The 17,611-nt window shown below is 45.0% G+C and overlaps 1 protein-coding gene across 2 annotated transcripts in view; it reads right to left on the reverse strand.

Moving 5' to 3' along the window:
* The window catches only part of zmat4a (zinc finger, matrin-type 4a), a 109,193-nt gene that overhangs the window by 57,375 nt on the left and 34,207 nt on the right, over positions 1–17,611 (reverse strand). For both annotated transcript variants that reach the window (XM_035640976.2, XM_047331340.1), the window contains exon 3: positions 10,781–10,870. In XM_035640976.2, coding sequence (XP_035496869.2) covers positions 10,781–10,870 — 90 coding nt within the window. The remainder of the gene's footprint in view (positions 1–10,780; positions 10,871–17,611) is intronic.

Here is a 17,611-nt window from a genome sequence, read left to right on the forward strand (position 1 = left end):
GGAAACATTTGTCTTAATCCAACATCTGCCAACTTCTCTTTGTCTTCTCTCAAGGTTAAACGGCTCCACGCACACCCTGATCTCAGCTCGCACGGCGTAAAACATAATTGTGAACAGCAGGTTCGCGCTGCGGACGACCCTTCCGTGGGACTCGGAGGACGGTCTGATCCGTTACGGCAACTCAGCAAAAACGTACAGCTGTGATGGTTGCCTGCTCAGCGCTTCTAATGAACCGCACAGAGCTGACAGATCCGTCCAAATTGGTTTTCCATTGTTGAAGTCACTCCTCACCTTGATGAGGAGGCATCTAAAATACGGATCAGGCCGGAGATCATCTGGGATTGATAAGCAATCATTTAAAGCAACACATCAAACTCCAGGCATCTTATCGGAGTAAATCCAGCGTTGTTCGGGCTGCGGGGCGAGAATGCACTGTCCTCTATATCACATTAATTAACCTGACGATTCAGGCTGGAACCTTTGCATTGAGCAACGCAGGCAAAGCTGATATCTTTATTCCTTTCTTATTATTTTGGAATCTTTCAATGGAAAACACTATCTAGCCTCCAGGAAGCCAGACGTGCAAACACTTTTCATACGGTTACGTCTTACTGCAAAACGCAGCGGTGCAAAATTGTGAAATGTGTTTTTACAGCTTTTTTTGTCTGATCCATTATCTGATCTGATGTGAGAAATGAGCTCATCCTCGGATCCTAAACAGAGCCCTTTCCGGCTCTTCATCCTCACACGCTCTCTTGAAAAGGTCCTCTGTGAAGGTCAGTGAATGCATTTAAAATTATGCATTATTCAGACTTTACACAGGATGTAATGAGAAATATGGTGTGGAGACCATACGCAGTGGAGGTACGTCTGCAACCAGAGGAGAATGAGCTCGTTCATTGGTCCGCCGCTTGCGCATGCGTGTCGTCACGTCTCCTGGAATTCTAATGGTGGCGGGCGACGGCGTAACGCCGCACATGTTTTCTTTGATTTTACACTTTCAAAGCATTGAAATGCAGCGTTTAATTCGGTTACGGTTACGGTAAGTTGTCGTTGTACAACCAGCATCAAACGACAACTTTCAAATCTATCCAAACGCAGAAGTCACCACATCTACGGCTCTTCATATTTTAATATCTTCCACGGTCAGAGGAAAGGGAAAAAGTTCTGAGCAGAAGGTGCCGCTAATGTGCCTATTACTCTGGTTTCTGGCTTAAACCAGAAAAAGTGAACAAGTGTACAACCAATCACGCTGCGATGTCTTAGCTGCTTGTGGCCCCTGAGATTTCACTTTCAAATGGTTCATTTCCCTCAGTTTCGTACTTCACCTCTAAATCACAGCCCCTTGACTGGGAACAATAGCCCACGTCTCTCATAATTCACGTTCATCCCTAACCCTTCTCAAAGAAGCCCGGCGGACATTAAAAAAGTGTTTTTCTGGAGGAGACGGAGGGAGTGTGGAGCCGAGGCTCTACACTGCGGGGAGCTGCGAAATGCATTTAGGGAGACGGAGAGGCGTCATCCTCTCCTCGGTTCATTTTTCAAGCAGCAGAAGATTGACACCTTCAGTTCTTCGGGAACATTTGATATCATATCTAACACTTTGAGGGTGCCTTTATGTTTACTCGGCTCTGTGTGCTGAACTCTTGTGTGAATTTATCTGGAAGCGTTAAGGCTTTGAGTGATATTTACCTGCTCTGTTTCTAAATGGCAAACAGTACAGTACAGTATTATTTCCAAAAATGAAGAAAACAGCCAATATGAATCAGAGCTCAGAGCAAACTTTAAACCTGATGAGCACTTTAAAGGTTGACATCACAGTTAAGGTCCTTTGTCCTGTTGACTGTGTTGGGTTGTTGAACCAGTTTACTCATGGGTTTTATGGGCAGTATGAAATGATGAATGGTTGAACTGGGAGGAGATCTCCATGGTGACTGGAACCAACAAGACCCGACACCCATAACAGCTGTTCCCATCAATATACTACCATTTTTTTCTAGTCTTGGAAGCCAGCACTTAGTGAAGAACTGATTAAAAACACAGGAAACAAACTGAGCAATGGGTAGGTTAGGATTACCCCTGCGTCGCTAGGCAACTGCAAAAGTCCCGCAAGAACACTAACTCTTGTACTTTCCCTCAGAGATGGACATTCATCAGGACGATGTGCCTCGTTCATCTGCATTAGCCGAAGAAAACCGGGAAGTCGATGTTTGGAGAAGATGGTGCTGAATGACCAGATGATGCCACAGTGGCAGCTGGGGGCTAGGTATGAACCAAAATGTAGAAAACGTATTCGGGTTCAGGTCTGGTTCGCTCATGGTGGTCATGTGTGTGATCAGGACAAACAGGCAAGCTGCGACCAAATGCGTGACACGTTATCACACACTCACTTACATCAGCGCCGGGTTCGGGTCGATCATTCCTGGGGGTTGCTCTTGTTAACAGTGCATAAGAAAACATAAGCAGATTACAAATACTATCATCGACACTGATGTCAGAAGTCCAAATTCCATGTAAAAATATAATTTTCTAAGTATTTGTAATGAGATTGAAGACCGCATCAGAATACAAATGATTTAAAAGATTAGAAAAAGTTCAAGTACTTGAGTCTGCTTCCCTCTTTCCCCCCTCCTCTTGCTTTCTGTCTTTGTTAACAATAACTGTGCATTTGTTTGTGTTGTACATCATTTGAAGCCACCTGGCATGGAAAGGAAAAAGATTAGACGGAGAGGCGCACGAGGCCGACAGCTCAGTATGGCCTGTACATGTGGGACCTCCATCTGCTGCGTAAATGTGGTGAAGAAGTGGTAATGCAAATATGCTAATATGCACATTCTGCACATCCATTCGGGGCAAGTGTGAGGAACAGATTCCACAATGGCTGGACACTTTGACCATCTGTAAACCGGACTAAATTAATCATTATTAATAATGTCTTTACTTGTTTATGCATTCTTATACTCTTTTTTTCTTATAGTCATACCAATCTATTTCCTTGACTCTACCGCATCAAACCAACCTTAAGTTTTGTTCTCGGTTTGGGTATTAATGCATTTGGAGGGTAAAGGCGTTTCAATTTAGTGTAGTTACCACGGTGACACCAGATTCCTCAGAATTAATAAATAAAATACATCTTTACTTACCTATATGTTAAATTTGCTGCATGTCATCAGTTTTTAAGTCCTGCAAGAGAGCAGGAGTTTGGGCGGTCGGCGTGTGAGCTCTCTCTGAACTTAAACAACCTGAGGCCTTTTCTGCCTCCTTCTATCCTATATAAGGAATGTGTACGCCTGCTATAAGTGTGTGTGCACGTGTGCAATCTGTTGGATGTTGCTCAAGGAGAAGGTCGAGGCAATGAAGCATAAGGCCGCAGTCACTTCTTGTTCAGTCAAGCCAGTGTGGGACACCTGTGCCACGTCCAGCGCGACTGCTCCGTCCCTCCACCAGGATCCGGTGGCACGGCCGCGGGCCTGATTTAATGGAAGCTGGCAGTTAAATAACCGACCGACAAACGCCAGAACCAGCCAACCAGCTGCACAAGCCTGTGCACGTGAACATGTACACAGGATGTTACTTGCGCTTGACAGAGTACTAAATTGTGCATTGATTAGCAAATGACACACATAATGCAAAGATTTAAAAAAAAAAAGGTGTTTTGTGTTTGTTGAGAGACAGGTGGACCCCATAATCCCGCAAGGATTATGGGGTCAGTACCCGGGGCAAGAAGGTTCTGGGTTCAAACCTTCCAGCTGACCAGGGCCTTTCTGTGGAGTTATCATCCCCACGCCTGTGTGGGTTTTCTATCCGGCTTCGTCCCACAGTTTGGGTTCATTGACAACTCTTGGACTGGCGACCTATCCAGGGTGTACCCCTCTCACCCAGTGTCAGCTGGGATGGGCTCCAGCCTCCCTGCTACCCCCAAAGGATAGGTGGTATCTGGGTGGATGGATCATGGGGCAGATGTGGCCTGTAGTGTTTTTTGGTACAACCCTTGAGATGGTGCTGTTTAGCTTCAAAGCAGAAATGGTCACATTTAGCCAGGTTCCATGGAGCACATTCGCTCAATCAGATCATCAGTCCTTACTTTAGTCCATCCGGAAATCTTCCTATGTCAAAAGCATTCATTCTGTGAAGACATTTTTGGTCCTGATCGGCACGTTGGCACAAAGCTCCACTTCACCTGAGTGCCGGTGAAACCTTAGTTCTGCCAACACGGCTGCAGCCTCCTAGTCTTGTTGTTTGTGTCGTGCGTGGTTGTTTTGTTTTTTTCCAGTACGCAAGAATTAGGTGTAACCTGGAGACAGAAGCGTTGCCCTGAGCCATTCCTCACCAATCAACACCGTGCACTGAAGCCGGCATCATGCCCCTGCTTGTATATTACAAGGGGAGACTGACGCCTCCTCCTGTGCCGCTGTAATGTGATGACTATCATCTCCACCTCGCTCGGTGTGGGCTGCACCGCGGGGATAAGGCAGAACAAAGGCTCCCAGGTAGCATCCAAACAAACGGAGCTTTTAATGGACGTCTACAGCAAGAAACGTACATGCATCATGCTGAGACACAAAGAAAATATGCTTCCCCCCGCGTTCAGAGAAAACTCCGAGAGCTGTGGTGCTTCCTGACAGCAAACGTTTGTTTTCCTCTCCAAGTCTCTGTGAGCAGCGTTGCCTCATGCTGCATCCCTGCATTTTAAAGACATTTTTCTAATGCAGCTTGATGGGAAGTTTTGTGCTTGGAGCTTATGGAGTCTGCGCTATGCTCCCCCCCCACCCCCTTTTATAATTAAAGCCGAACTCGCTGGTCCTCCTGTAATTTAAATCCCATCTGCAGCAGCAACTTCCTTGCACTTCAAAGTGAATCTGTAAGGTTTTTGCCTTGCACTTTCGCCTTTTCTTCCAACTCAGTGTAAAATCGAACTTCTGTTTGAAAATTTGTGAGTCAAACGTGTTTGCTGATCTGATATATGGAAACATGGGCCTATGACATTTCCTTATGAAGCATTTTTAAGTTCTGAAGCGTCTTATTGTCTCGATGCCTACGCAGATTTCATCATGTCCCTGTGTCAGGATATTGTAGATTTATGACTTCCAACAAGATGCAATAGTTTTGACTCAAATCCACAACATGCAGCAGCTTCGGCTCGTCTTCCACTCTGCCGTCTAATCGATCAGCACTTGTATGATGCACGAATCACGTCACAGATGCCTTTCCAGCATTGTAGGCAATGAGAACCATCCCGCCTGGTGACCATTTTAGCTGAATTGTGCAATTGTCTCAGAGCTACCCACACTTTCACAATTTGCATCAAAAGATGCTTGAAAGGAATCTGCTGTCTTACAACATTAGAGCAGAGGACCGAAGGACAACAATAGCAACAGCAAATTAGAAAAAACGCTCGGAGTCTGAAAAAACTGCAGCCTCGGTTACTGCTTTGTGTTTATTCATTGTCTGTCATGTCACCAAACCCGGGAGACAAGCTACCACTGGCATGTAGAATGTAATTTGTTTAAAGGGGCAGTAAGCCATTTTGGAGAAAGACTGTTGGACGCGCTAACCTCAAGGCCGAATCCCCCGAGTCGTAGCATCTCCGGGTTCGCGGCCCCGCCAGAAGCAGTACATGTTACGATTCTGCCTTCACGAACTTGTTTCTGGTGGACTTTTGTTTGCCTGTTATTTCTTGTGTATCTGTTGTGTTGGTTTCTTTGTCCCTTGTTATCGTTTCCTGTGCTGTAATGACTATAGGTTTATAGGTTTTAGTGCCGTTACCTTTATTTCCTCTGTATCTTGAATGAGTGATTTCCTGTTTTACCTTGTGGTTTCCTTCCTCGTGTCTCTGCACTTCCTGTTCTCCTCTTGTCATTGGTGTCTTTACCTTGCCTGCGTCTCCCGCCCCTGATGTGTCTCACCTGTTCCTGATGTCTCACCTGTGTTCAATTAGCCCCGCCCACCTTGTGTCTATTTAGTCTCTGTGTTTGCTACCTGTGAGTTATGCCTGAGATTCCCTGTTTCTGTTCCCACACCCTTGGACACCTTTAGTTGCATTTTGATTTTGTTTTATCGGGAAACAGTAAGTCTGTTTTAATTCAAAGTAGATTTTTTTCTTCTGCACCTCTGCATTTTGGGTCCAGTTCCTGCGCTGCTTACAAACTGCAAACAGTGTTGTGTGGTCCACGCCATTTTTAGTTTTTTTCCACCCCTTAAAAGTGTATTGGATTAATTGGCTAACTGCCCCTTTAAGCAGCCCTTTTTAAGGTTCTATCAGACTACAGCACAAGATATCACCTCTTGTTTTTCTTTTAATCCAAAGCAGGCCACTTCATAACCACACTCCTTCAAACCACACAACCCTGAGAACATACTCCTTGACCGACGTCCCCCCCCCCCATGGGAGCAGGTTATCCCGGCGACTGGCATGACCAGCAGCGTGTGCAGTTGTCAGACGGCATCAGCTCAACGGGGTCCAGACGCCGGGCCATGCCAGGCCGCGTACACACTCCCGCAGTCTCTGGAGGCGGTGCTGCTGCCGCGAGTATTTTTAGACGGTGCCACCTTGTAAGCGCAGCGCGGTCGCATCACATCTGTGCAGTTTTAAGTGGAGCCGTCTCCCAGCGAGGCAAATGTGCTCTTTTACCGAGGGCCCAAGGTCAGACTGCGGAGCCAACACAGATTCATTGTGACACTTTGGGGGGGGGGGAACAGGAAGACGGAACAACGTGTGAGGCTACTCCTGCTGCGGTCACAAACGTTGTCATCCTCCTCCGCCAAAATGCCGAACTGCAGACAGCGTACAGTGAGCTGGTTTAGATGGTTTCATTAAATCGTGTCACATTAGTCTTTACTTTAACGAGACTGAAATCTTTAACCCTGCTATCAACTAGGGCTGCAACTACCAATCATTTTAGTGATTGATTAATCTGTTGATTATTCTCTCAAACAATTGATTCGTTGTTTGGTCCATAAATGGTGAAAAAAATGTCAATCTTGTTTACCAGAACTCCAAGATGATGTTTTGTTTCATCCACACGTCAAAGATATTTAGTTCACTGTCACAGAGGAGCAAAGAAACCAGCAAATGTTCACATTTAAGAAGCTGAAATCAGAGAATTCTGCTACTTTCTTTTTTCAAGCGATTAATGGATTAGCAAAATAGTTGGGGATTAATTCAGTAGACGATAACTCATGGATTAATCGATCAGCTGTTGCAGCTCTACAATCAACCAAAGGAGGCTCTTCTCAGAACCTCATCGTGTTTGTCCTCTGGAAGGGTCACGGGGTCATCGGAATCAGACATCTGCTTTCAAAAGGTCATTGGAATCAGCCATTGGTTTGATTTGCGAACAGTAGGTCACAGCGATCCTTCCTCAACTGGGGGGATATTTGTTTTGTCCATAGCACTAAAGGAGAATCACAAATCACCTCATAAATATCCACAGCACATGTTGTGGTTGTGGTAGAGTTTGAGACATATTTAAATGGACTGGTCACAGTACTGACTGCTGAACCAAAGTGGGAAAACAAGTCCCTCGACCCAAAAGCTTCATGGCTCACCATCCACAATACTGCTCAAAGTCACATGTACAGACGTAAACAGGACTTTACTACATTAACAAAGTGTAACGCTCGGCTGTGTATGGAAATGTTGATGTGCGCGCTGTAGAATAATTCTTTGGACCCGAACTCATCTACATGATCCAAATACTTGAACTCTCTGAGGGGAAGCTGCAGAAGAGGGTGGGAGAGTAAAGTTCCCTCTCCCTCCATCCTCCATCCCCCATTTCCCCCAGCGACACAGGAGCCGCCTGCCTCTCCTGGGCCCGACATTAACCCCAAGGTTGATTTAATTTGAACGGCAGGGAGGCGCCGAGGAGCTGTTCCATCGGCTGCGGACTCCTCCCTTGGCTCCCATCACGCCCTCCTCTCCTGACGCATTCGTCTTCATCCGGCTCCGCAACGCAAGGGCGACTTATTGAACGGGCGTACGGACTTTACACAGTCACTGACTGTCCCCAACAGTAAGTGTGGAAGCTCAACGTAGTAAGTATAGAGGTCCTGCAGATTCAGTTGACGCTGAAAAACATGTATCAAAACATGCCTTCATTCTTTATTTAGAGTTTATTATAGATCCACAGATTAAAGCAGATCCCTGACCTCTACATCACACATCCGACATGAGCTCAGTGATGCAGCAGTCTGGACGGAGAGTCTGGGGAAACAGCAGGATCCACATAGAAAAACCAATTTCCCTACTGTCCCTGTTTAACACAGCCGGCACGAGGCCGACTCAGATTCTCCCTGACAGCCGTACACAAAACACTAACAGCTCCGATGCCGAGAGCAGCTTGGAATAACAGTAAAGGCCACGGAGGGAGAAAAAAACACAATTCAAAGTGTATAACTGCTTCCAACTCGGGCCCTTCGCCAACTCCTGGATCACACTGCATGAATCTCTTTTACCATCAACACTCCATGTGGCGTTTAAGGGTTTAAGTGCTGCACCGGTTGAAAGCAGCTAAGGAGCTTTGCTCGAGGACACGAGGGTCAGTTTTATATTTCAATTTAATCTTGTTTTTAACACGATGTCAGAGGGAGATATGGCGAATACTAACTCCGATCCACATTGAATCTGCGCCTCATTTTTCCCGGTAGACGACTGGAGGTCAGTTTTTTTTGTGACCTTTTATTGAATATCACTCAGTAACTCCCACTTCCAGATGTCGAGGAAGGGAAGTTCCGCGCGTGCAATGCCGTGTCATCCTGTGCGCCAAAACAAAAGTCACCGGAGGAAGAAAGCAGTGAAACTCAAAGCTCGCCACAATACGAGACTATTATAACCTGTAGGTGAAGTATCTGCATCTTCTCCCACTTCTCAGTCTCAGTGGCTCTTCCGACATTAACACAACAGGAGAAAACAACGAATACAACTTTAATTTCTTCCTTTTTAACTGAACATAATGAAAAATAAGGGAACAGCGGTGCAGACACTGTCGTCACAAACCAATATTGGCCAAAGAATACCTAAAGCTGCAGTATAATAAGATAGACGGATGAAGTGAAAGTCAATCAGGCGAGGATTTCTCTCTCATTAGAACACAGCGCACCAAAAGGTCACGGCAGACTCGCTCGCTGCGCCGCGTTCGGGAGATTCCTCGTCTTCTCCTTCAACTTTTCTAATTTAAATACTGTTACAGCGATGTAATGACTTGGAGACACCCGGCTGGCGACAGGAGAGAGTGCAGTGAAGACCCGGCCTGTCGAGCTGCCGAGCACTGCGCCGCGAGAAGGTGAAGGAACCATGAGGCCCTGCTCCTCCGGCTGAGTCTCGCCACTGTGATTCCCCACGGTTTCTGTGGGACTGATAAAAGCTCCAGCGGAACACTGACAGGCGATCGAGGACAGGAAGAAAAAAAATCTCATCAAAGAAACAGGGGCGATAGCAGGGGACAAGGAGGGAGGAGACGGAGGAGGGGAAATGATGTAAAAGACATGAGGGGGGAAGTAAGGCAGGGAAAAGAGAGACAACGGAACGAAGAGGGCTTGTGAGGTGGGGAAGAAAAGGGATGAATGAAAATGAAAGGAGGTGGGATGGGAGAGAGAAACGAGAGAGGAAGAAGATGAGATGGTAACACGGGGAGGATTATGAAACAGTGGGGAAAAGGGGAATGAGGAAATAATGAAAATGGGCAATGAGTGGAAGGGGAACAGAGGACGGGAAGGAAAGAAAGGTGTAGACGTGTAGTGAGAAGGTGAGAGAAGGAAAGAATCCAAAAGTAGAGCAAAGGACAGGAAGGGAAAGAAGAAGAAAACGGGAAAAGGAGGAAAACAAGAGGAATTGGGGAATTTGAGAGTAAGCTGGAGAAGAGAGGCAGAGAGCTTGATGGATGGGTTAGATAGGAAAGTGTTGGAAAGCAGAGGAGTGACAATTATAGGAAAAGAATGGAGGAAAGGAAAAAGGAAATTCAAGAAAAGGGATCATTAGAGAAAGGGAATGGTGTTGGACAGGGGGAGATGGGTTCGGAGAGGATGGACGAGGAGCCGAGCCAGCGAGGGACGATGCGTTTTCATCTGCCTCGGAAAAACGACGGTAGATTCCCAGACTGATTGTTGGCAAACTGGCAGTGATCACGGAGGAGACCTCGGCCCCTCCGCTCCATCCTCTCCTCACCACTCCATCACACGCGGAAAGGACCGACGAGCGGACTAACCACAAACCTCCACATGCTCCATCACGTCTTCACACCTCGGGGGCAGACACGCGGCGCGGATGTTAAAAATACATTTTTTTTTCTTAAAAGCACATAACGTCCCGGTCTTTCTCGAAACGGAGACAGAAGGCGTCTGAAGGAGGAGCGGGAGTCGGCTGGAGCCGGGAAGAATGCGCTAACCACACAACACACATCACCAGCGAGGCGCTCATCGACCGAGGAATGACAGGCCACATAATTGTGTCTGTCAAACCCGTCATGTACTTTCAATTGACATGACGCGGAGCGCCGGGTGCCTGGCAAATGCGTCTTTGTGTTTTATGAGGCCCCCGTAGCATCCAACCGCAGCGCTGTCGCCGTCGCATTGTTCATCGGTGTAGAAATGTGGCACCGCTGTTTATCTGTCAGTTATTTTGACACAGAGGGGCGGGGGCTTAGGGTGTCCCGTTGGGAGACGCAGGCACATGCATTGACAATACAGGTTTTTTCATCATGGACTGACATGTGCCTGCTCCTCTGGGATAACTGAGGCGGCGGGGAGACGGGCGGCAGGACGGACTTTCACACGCAGGACTCACGTTGTCTGTTCTGAGCTTCTTGGCAGGGCAGCCTCCATCCACAGGATGTAGCATGTAATACAGCCGCACTTTGTTGGCGTGTTTCCGACTCTGGGGGAGAGAAAAAAAGGGAGGGGGGGACAAATGTTAAGCAAAATCAAAGTGGCCCGCGTCTGTTTTGACGTGTTCTCGACCTGCTGTGATATTTCTTACTTCATTAAAATGTGCTATACAGTGTGGTGAATACATTGTCCCATCAGTAATCTTTTGCCATGCATCCTCATGTCCCTTCACTTAAAACAGCAGGAGATCGGGGTCCACACAGAGTAGATCCAATGAGAAGTGCACTTGCCCCTATGTGCAGGCTTCATAAATACTATTCAATGATGAAATGTCAGACATGTGTTTGTCTAATTGTCTCTGCACAGCAGTCACTTAGCTTCGTGCCGCAATGAATGGCCGTGTTTTTTCGCTGAGAGATGGCGCGAGAGGATCATCAGGCGAAATCGTCAGTGTCTCCTGCAGCGATAAAAGTGAAATATGTCCGAGCAAAGTGGGCGCCGTTCGAAAAGACCGAAACAAAGCACGGCAGCAATAACGCAAGGGACGGCGGCAGTGAGAGAACGTGACAGGGGGATCAGGGTGCGGTGATGAACCTGCACAGAGTTATCAGCTGAATCTGCGGCTCCAGTTTCAGAGCACAACTTTACTCCTGTGGTTCATTCGCTCCGCTCTCACGGCGTCAGTTGGCCGTAGCAGGGAACTGTTTATGGGGTCTGGCTGTACACGACATGCTCCGCACCGGTGGTGTATTAAGTACTTACATGCTATACTTGAGTAAAAGTAAAGATATCTTACTTGAAAAAGTAAAAGACACCCAAGAGAAAATGACTTGGGTAAAAGTCTTAAAGTAGCCTACATCAAATGTACTTGAGTCTCAAAAGTATTTGTCAGGTATTAAAATGTACTCGAGTGTCAAAAGTAAAAGTACAAAGAAATAAAATAGCCGGAACATTTGTTTTAGATACGGCCACGGGTATCTAAAACTTCTTCCTTCGATTCTGTCCAGATACAATATCATGAGACAATTGGTCTATTATTTAAATGTTATTTTGGGCAAGTAATATATTTTGACTTTATAATGTACTTAAGTAAAAGGTGAAATAAAAATAAAAACTCAAGTAAAGTAAAGGTACTCCCAAAACTGGTACACCACTGCTCAGCACCAAACAGCAGACAGACATTTCATTAAGGGAGCAATTAGCATTTATTTTTTAAAAGCCAGATATTTCCCCTCGGAGTTGGAGGAGACCAAAAACAGAGCTTTAAGCGAGCGAATACTAGAATGAAATTGAACAGGTGGACACAAACTCTAGACGGATTATAATGTTCTTTTTAACAACTGGGTTAACAAAGGTGACCTTATGTCAATGTTGTGTTCACAAGTTGTGTGTCAATCGGCATAAGAGAAAGTAAAAAAAAAACACCAGGAGAATATATGAACTGATTCTGAGTCTCACAGCTATGAAATACGAGCAGGTCTGCTATAAGCTGCATTACTTCCTATTCTTACCATATTTTCCCCCTATAAATATTCCATCCTGACAGATGATGATTTAAGAAGCCAATGTTGTTTTATTAGTTTTTATTATTATCATTATTCTCTGGGGACCTTTAAAGCCTTTATTAGAGAGAAGGGTGATACATTACAAAGCTCCCCCATTAGACCTAAGCTGGGGACGTTGGTTGTCACTGCTCCAGGCTATTGAACAAAAACTGCAAAATCCATATTTAGTGAATCAATCTAGAATACAATAGTTACATTTGAACAGGACTAAAAACAGCATTTGTGTTGGTTGCAAACCTCCCAACAGGTAAACGGTGGTGTGCACAGTAGTTACAGCATCATGAGATATTTTTAAACACATGAGAATGAACCAATCAGTCTTACACACAAAATTACAGTTAAAAAGCATAAAGAATACTGATTGGATCTTTGAATAAACCAATAAACTGATCTGAGTTATTTGAATTGTTTTCAAGTAAGAAAATTAGTGTCTGAATCTCCGGAGATAAATACAGGCATATTGCATTAATTAGCAGTATATGAACAAGCTACAAAATTATCATACTTTAAATACTAATCAACAGGAACACCAATATTTGGATGTCCAAAATATTACAGTGATATTTTAAATGCAACCCGACCTAAGGCAAAACAACATCATCCATCTATAGATACCACGTCATCCCAAGGCCCATTTGAATATATAATCCCTTGACACAGCTATTTAAGGCATATACACATAGGATTTACAGATATGACTGTCATGTATCCAGAAGACATCCTACTCATGCCTTAAACATCTACATCCTCATTCAGAAATTGGCCAAACAATCTAACCTCATTAATCAAATGCCAAAAAAACCCTAAATAAACCCGTCAAATAATCCCGACAACTGAGATCCGGAGCTTCCTGCTCCTCTGGTATCAACAGAACACATGTAGTCATGGTAACCACTGTTATGCATCAAGGATACTGTGGTGAAAAATTGCTAATTTAAGTGGCTCGCACTCACTATTTCAGTGAATTCCTTGTCAATGTTTGCTTTTAGAGCATGTGACGGTCGTACCCACGGCAACACAATTAAAATAGAAAAAATGTTTTATTCACCACGTCCAACACAGATTCAAAAGAAAGGTTTGTGGCTCTCACAACATCACCACAGATTGTTAAAGTATGTGCAGTCACTTATGTTACACAAAACACAACCACAGATTTTTGGGGGTTTGTTTGTTTTGGAATTGTATTCGTGGTTGTAAATGAGGCTTGCATTGTTCTGCCATTGCCACTTGTATTAAAGTCTTTGAGTTTTCCACTGCGTCAGCCCTCCTTCCTGGTTTGGCCAATAGAAGTGGCAGTGGGTGGCCCCGGTTTAAATAAAGCGGCCCGACAAATGGACCAGAATAAATATTTCCTTTCTCATTTTGTTACTTCTCCCTCTGAATGGCAAATTAATCCCAAGAGAGACAGCGATGTAGTGACAGCAGGAAACAGTTATCTACTAAATGTTCACGTTCCGGAAATGCATTAGTATTTCTAAGCGTAGCCGCAGGACAAAGCTTTTCGATTTACCAGCCAATCTGCATTACGACCCTCACCTACGGTCATGAGCGCTGAGTAGTGACCGAAAGAATGACATTGCGAATACAAGCAGGGGAAATTAGTTTTTCTCCGAATGGGTGTCTGGGCTCAACTTTAGATATAGGGTGAGGAGTTTGGACATTCCGTAGTAGAGCCGCTGCTCCTTCACGTTGAAAAGGACCAGTGAAGGTGGTTCGGGCATCTTGTCAGGACGCCTCCTGGTGCGCCTGCCGTTGGAGGTTTACCTATCACGCCCAAATGGGAGGACACCCAGGGGTAGACCCTGATTACATACAGTATCCCATCTGGCCTGGAAACGCCTCGGTATCCCCCAAGGAGAAGCAAGAATACGTAGCTGGGGAGAGGGATGTCTAGAAGACCCTGCTTCCTCACCCGATCTCATTTTGGATAGGTGTAAGAAAATGGCTGGATGGATGGATGGCTTTGTAGTTCTTTCATGTGAAAAAATAAATCATAGACATCCTTTTCTCACTTGTGCCTCGACTGCTAGGTCCACGTCAGAGCAAAAGGCCAAGACATAAAACCCTGACTGATTATTTACATGAAGATTCTACCGGAACATCCTTTCCAGGACTGCTGTTCCAAAGGGTCTGAAATGAAGTGCATGCCGCTGCTCCCCGACACTGGATCAAATTGTTAATTAGTGCTCGATTCACCGAGAGTGAAGCAGGAGTCTTTTCACCCAGGGCCCATCAGTCCCCCAGGACCCGACCCCACTGCCGCGACAGGGAAAAAGACGGACGCCGGTACGGACGGATCTGTTGATCCGAAGCTACAACCGCTTCACGCTTTCAGACGTCAAGAGAAGTGACGTGGACAGAGGAGGCAAAAACCTCCTGTGATGTTGTCTCTGCATCGTTTGGGGGGGTGGAGAATTTATAGTTACTGTACACAGTAGTATCTAGTGAGGCGAGGTGCAGCGTGGACGGGCGCCTGGCGTATTACTCCGTCAGGCAAACAGACAGCCACCGGCTTCTGCGTGACAGACAAACTCATCCGGCCTGGTCAGGGGTGAGCGCCAGGCTGAAAGGAATCTATTTGTCTTGCCTGTCTGGTTTCCTGGCAGAGATAAAGCAGCCCGAGTTCTGTCACTTCTTTGTAAGGGGGGGAAAAAAAAAAAGAGGCTTGAAAAGCATTGAAGGACACATTAGAGTTCACTCAGCACGCTTTCCATTAAAATCAGTTTGGATCTCCTCCTTTAAGAAGAAGTATTTGCATAAAACAGAAAAAGGACAAACGGGGAGGATACTTTGTACAATGAATAAGAACAAAGCGTATTCTTCCATTATGTACATGCATTGTTCTTTTTATTCATTTATTTGGGGACTGGCGCTGTTTATGTTGTATCACTGTTTCCATGGAACATTCACTGCAGCAGCAGAGATATTTCAAACTCAGGGGGAAGAAAAGACAGAGCAAAATGGGAAGATTTGAAATCCCGACGTCCTTTTCCAACTCGCCACTGAATAAGCAGAACAAAAACATGCATCACAGGTCGGCACAATCAGCTTCGCGCTGATCAAACTCTGCAAAAAAATAAGATCTCTGGATGTCTTTTTCCGTGGATAATAAGGGATAGTGATTAAGGGGAGAAATGATCTTGCACATTTCCCATTCGTGGAGCACCCGGAACAAGACAGTCAACGGGAGTTTTGACATGAATCCTCTGTGAGGTCACTGCCGATAGCTACCACATCATCGGGCTTTTGATTCACCCCCTGAAATCATTTCAGGATTTTTTTCTTCTTCTGTAAAGTGCAATCAATTTCACTTCTGGCGGTGAGGCACATTACTTGTTATGGTACCCAGAAGTGCTTTTTTTTGTTTTTGCACACCGGGGTTACATCCCTCCTCTGTAGCGGAGGTGCGTTTCTGCAGCGCAAACACTTCCACCTTCAAATTAGCAAGACGGAGAGTCTCCACTTCACAGAAAACGTTCCAGCGAACTGGGCTTCGGCGCACTGAATGTTTAATGAATGAACATAAAACATTGTGGGTTTTTTGCAGGAGGTTATGAACCGGATCGTTTCCGTGGTAGGGAGCAGATGCGTTATGCTTCATGCTTTGTCAATTGGCTGAATAACCTTATATATATTATATTCCTTGATGTTAAATATTTGCCTGGTCCATAATTTTACAACCTTCCGACATTCCTATTTATTTCCAAGTCTTGAATAAAGACATTGCACTTCTGTAAATTCTTTACATCCCTCTTACGTCACAATATTATATATATATATATATATATATATATATATATATATATATATATATATATATATATATATATATATATGTATAGCTGTTCCACCAACTCACATACCGGTGTGTTGTCTCACTGTGGTTGTCGGGTTATCTTTTTACTAAAGCCGATGAAAAATACAAAACAAAACAACACTGTCAATATACGATGTGCAACCGTAGCTGACCAGCTGACAGTCCACCTGACAACATGAGTTACTGTTCACAATGTGTGACTGATCAAGTAAATAAATAAAGCTGGGCCAAAACTGGTTCATTTGAAATTTTGATGAAAGTGTGTTTTCGGAAAAGCCGACGCCGTTCACGTGGGAGTTTTTAATCCAGGCTCCACTTTCTGACAGCGGGTCCCCCCGTTGCCTCCTCCCTCATACTTTGCCAAATATTCAATCTGTACGGTTGAACGAATCTTCCAGGCCTGCTAGACGAGCGGACGAACTGTCGAGATATAACGGAGATCTGCGTGCATGCTAAAAAAATGTCTCATACATATTCAAGGTGAGCTTGAGTTGGATGTGATGACTGTGAAAATTGGCCAAATACTGATCACAAAGAAAGGCGAAAAGGAAAACCTGGAAAATTGTAGCAAACACCATGAATGTGCAGAGAGGAAACCTGGATATCATTTAAAGAAAAGGGAATATGGAAGCTTTTGGAGCAATATTAAATGTTGTCCATCCATTCATGGTCCTCAGAGGAATGAACTTCCTGACTTTCTTGATCTTCTGACCTCTGACCTGCAGCGTCACCGTGAGATGGACATTAATGGAACTGAGGGAAACACCTTGTCAACCGATGGATGGATTGCTGTGAAATTCGCTGCGGACATTCGTTCCCTCCTCAAGATTAATTGTACGGACCTTCTTCCAACCTTCTACTAAGTGTCTGCAAATTGATTTTCAAGTCAATGTAGAAAGCATTGAATAGATAATCACCAAGCGATGTTGTTATGTGACGTGGTGTTCTGCATAGAAGACCTGAAGGCCTGCATCCTTTTTGGTTACAGTTTGGTGAGGTTTAGATATTAAATATAAAGTATTCATTGAAACCCAACAAATGTTGCAGCTGGGCTAACTTAATGTCCTTTTTTAATGCAAAGACGCACTGCCAGGGCGCGATATTTAACTTTTTAACTACACAGATCGATTCGGAGTGTTGCAAAGTCATAATTATGTGAAAAGTCAAGGTCGTTCATCATGATTGTTCGAAGTGGAACTGAACACTAATTTCTTTTCTTTTCTCTGTATTTGTTGCACACACACACATAGCTTGTTGGCATGATATGATGTTAGTTTAAGGGACAACGCATGGGCCCCCTGAGCAGTGTTCAGAGCTTAGCAAGATATGACATATGAGGGTGGATGTTAACCCCTATCTGCCCTCGTCCCCTGACCATCCACGTCACGCGCTAGGCCACACCTCCTAC

This window comes from Scophthalmus maximus, chromosome 3 (genome assembly GCF_022379125.1).
Source record: "Scophthalmus maximus strain ysfricsl-2021 chromosome 3, ASM2237912v1, whole genome shotgun sequence".
Classification (NCBI taxonomy): domain Eukaryota; kingdom Metazoa; phylum Chordata; class Actinopteri; order Pleuronectiformes; family Scophthalmidae; genus Scophthalmus; species Scophthalmus maximus.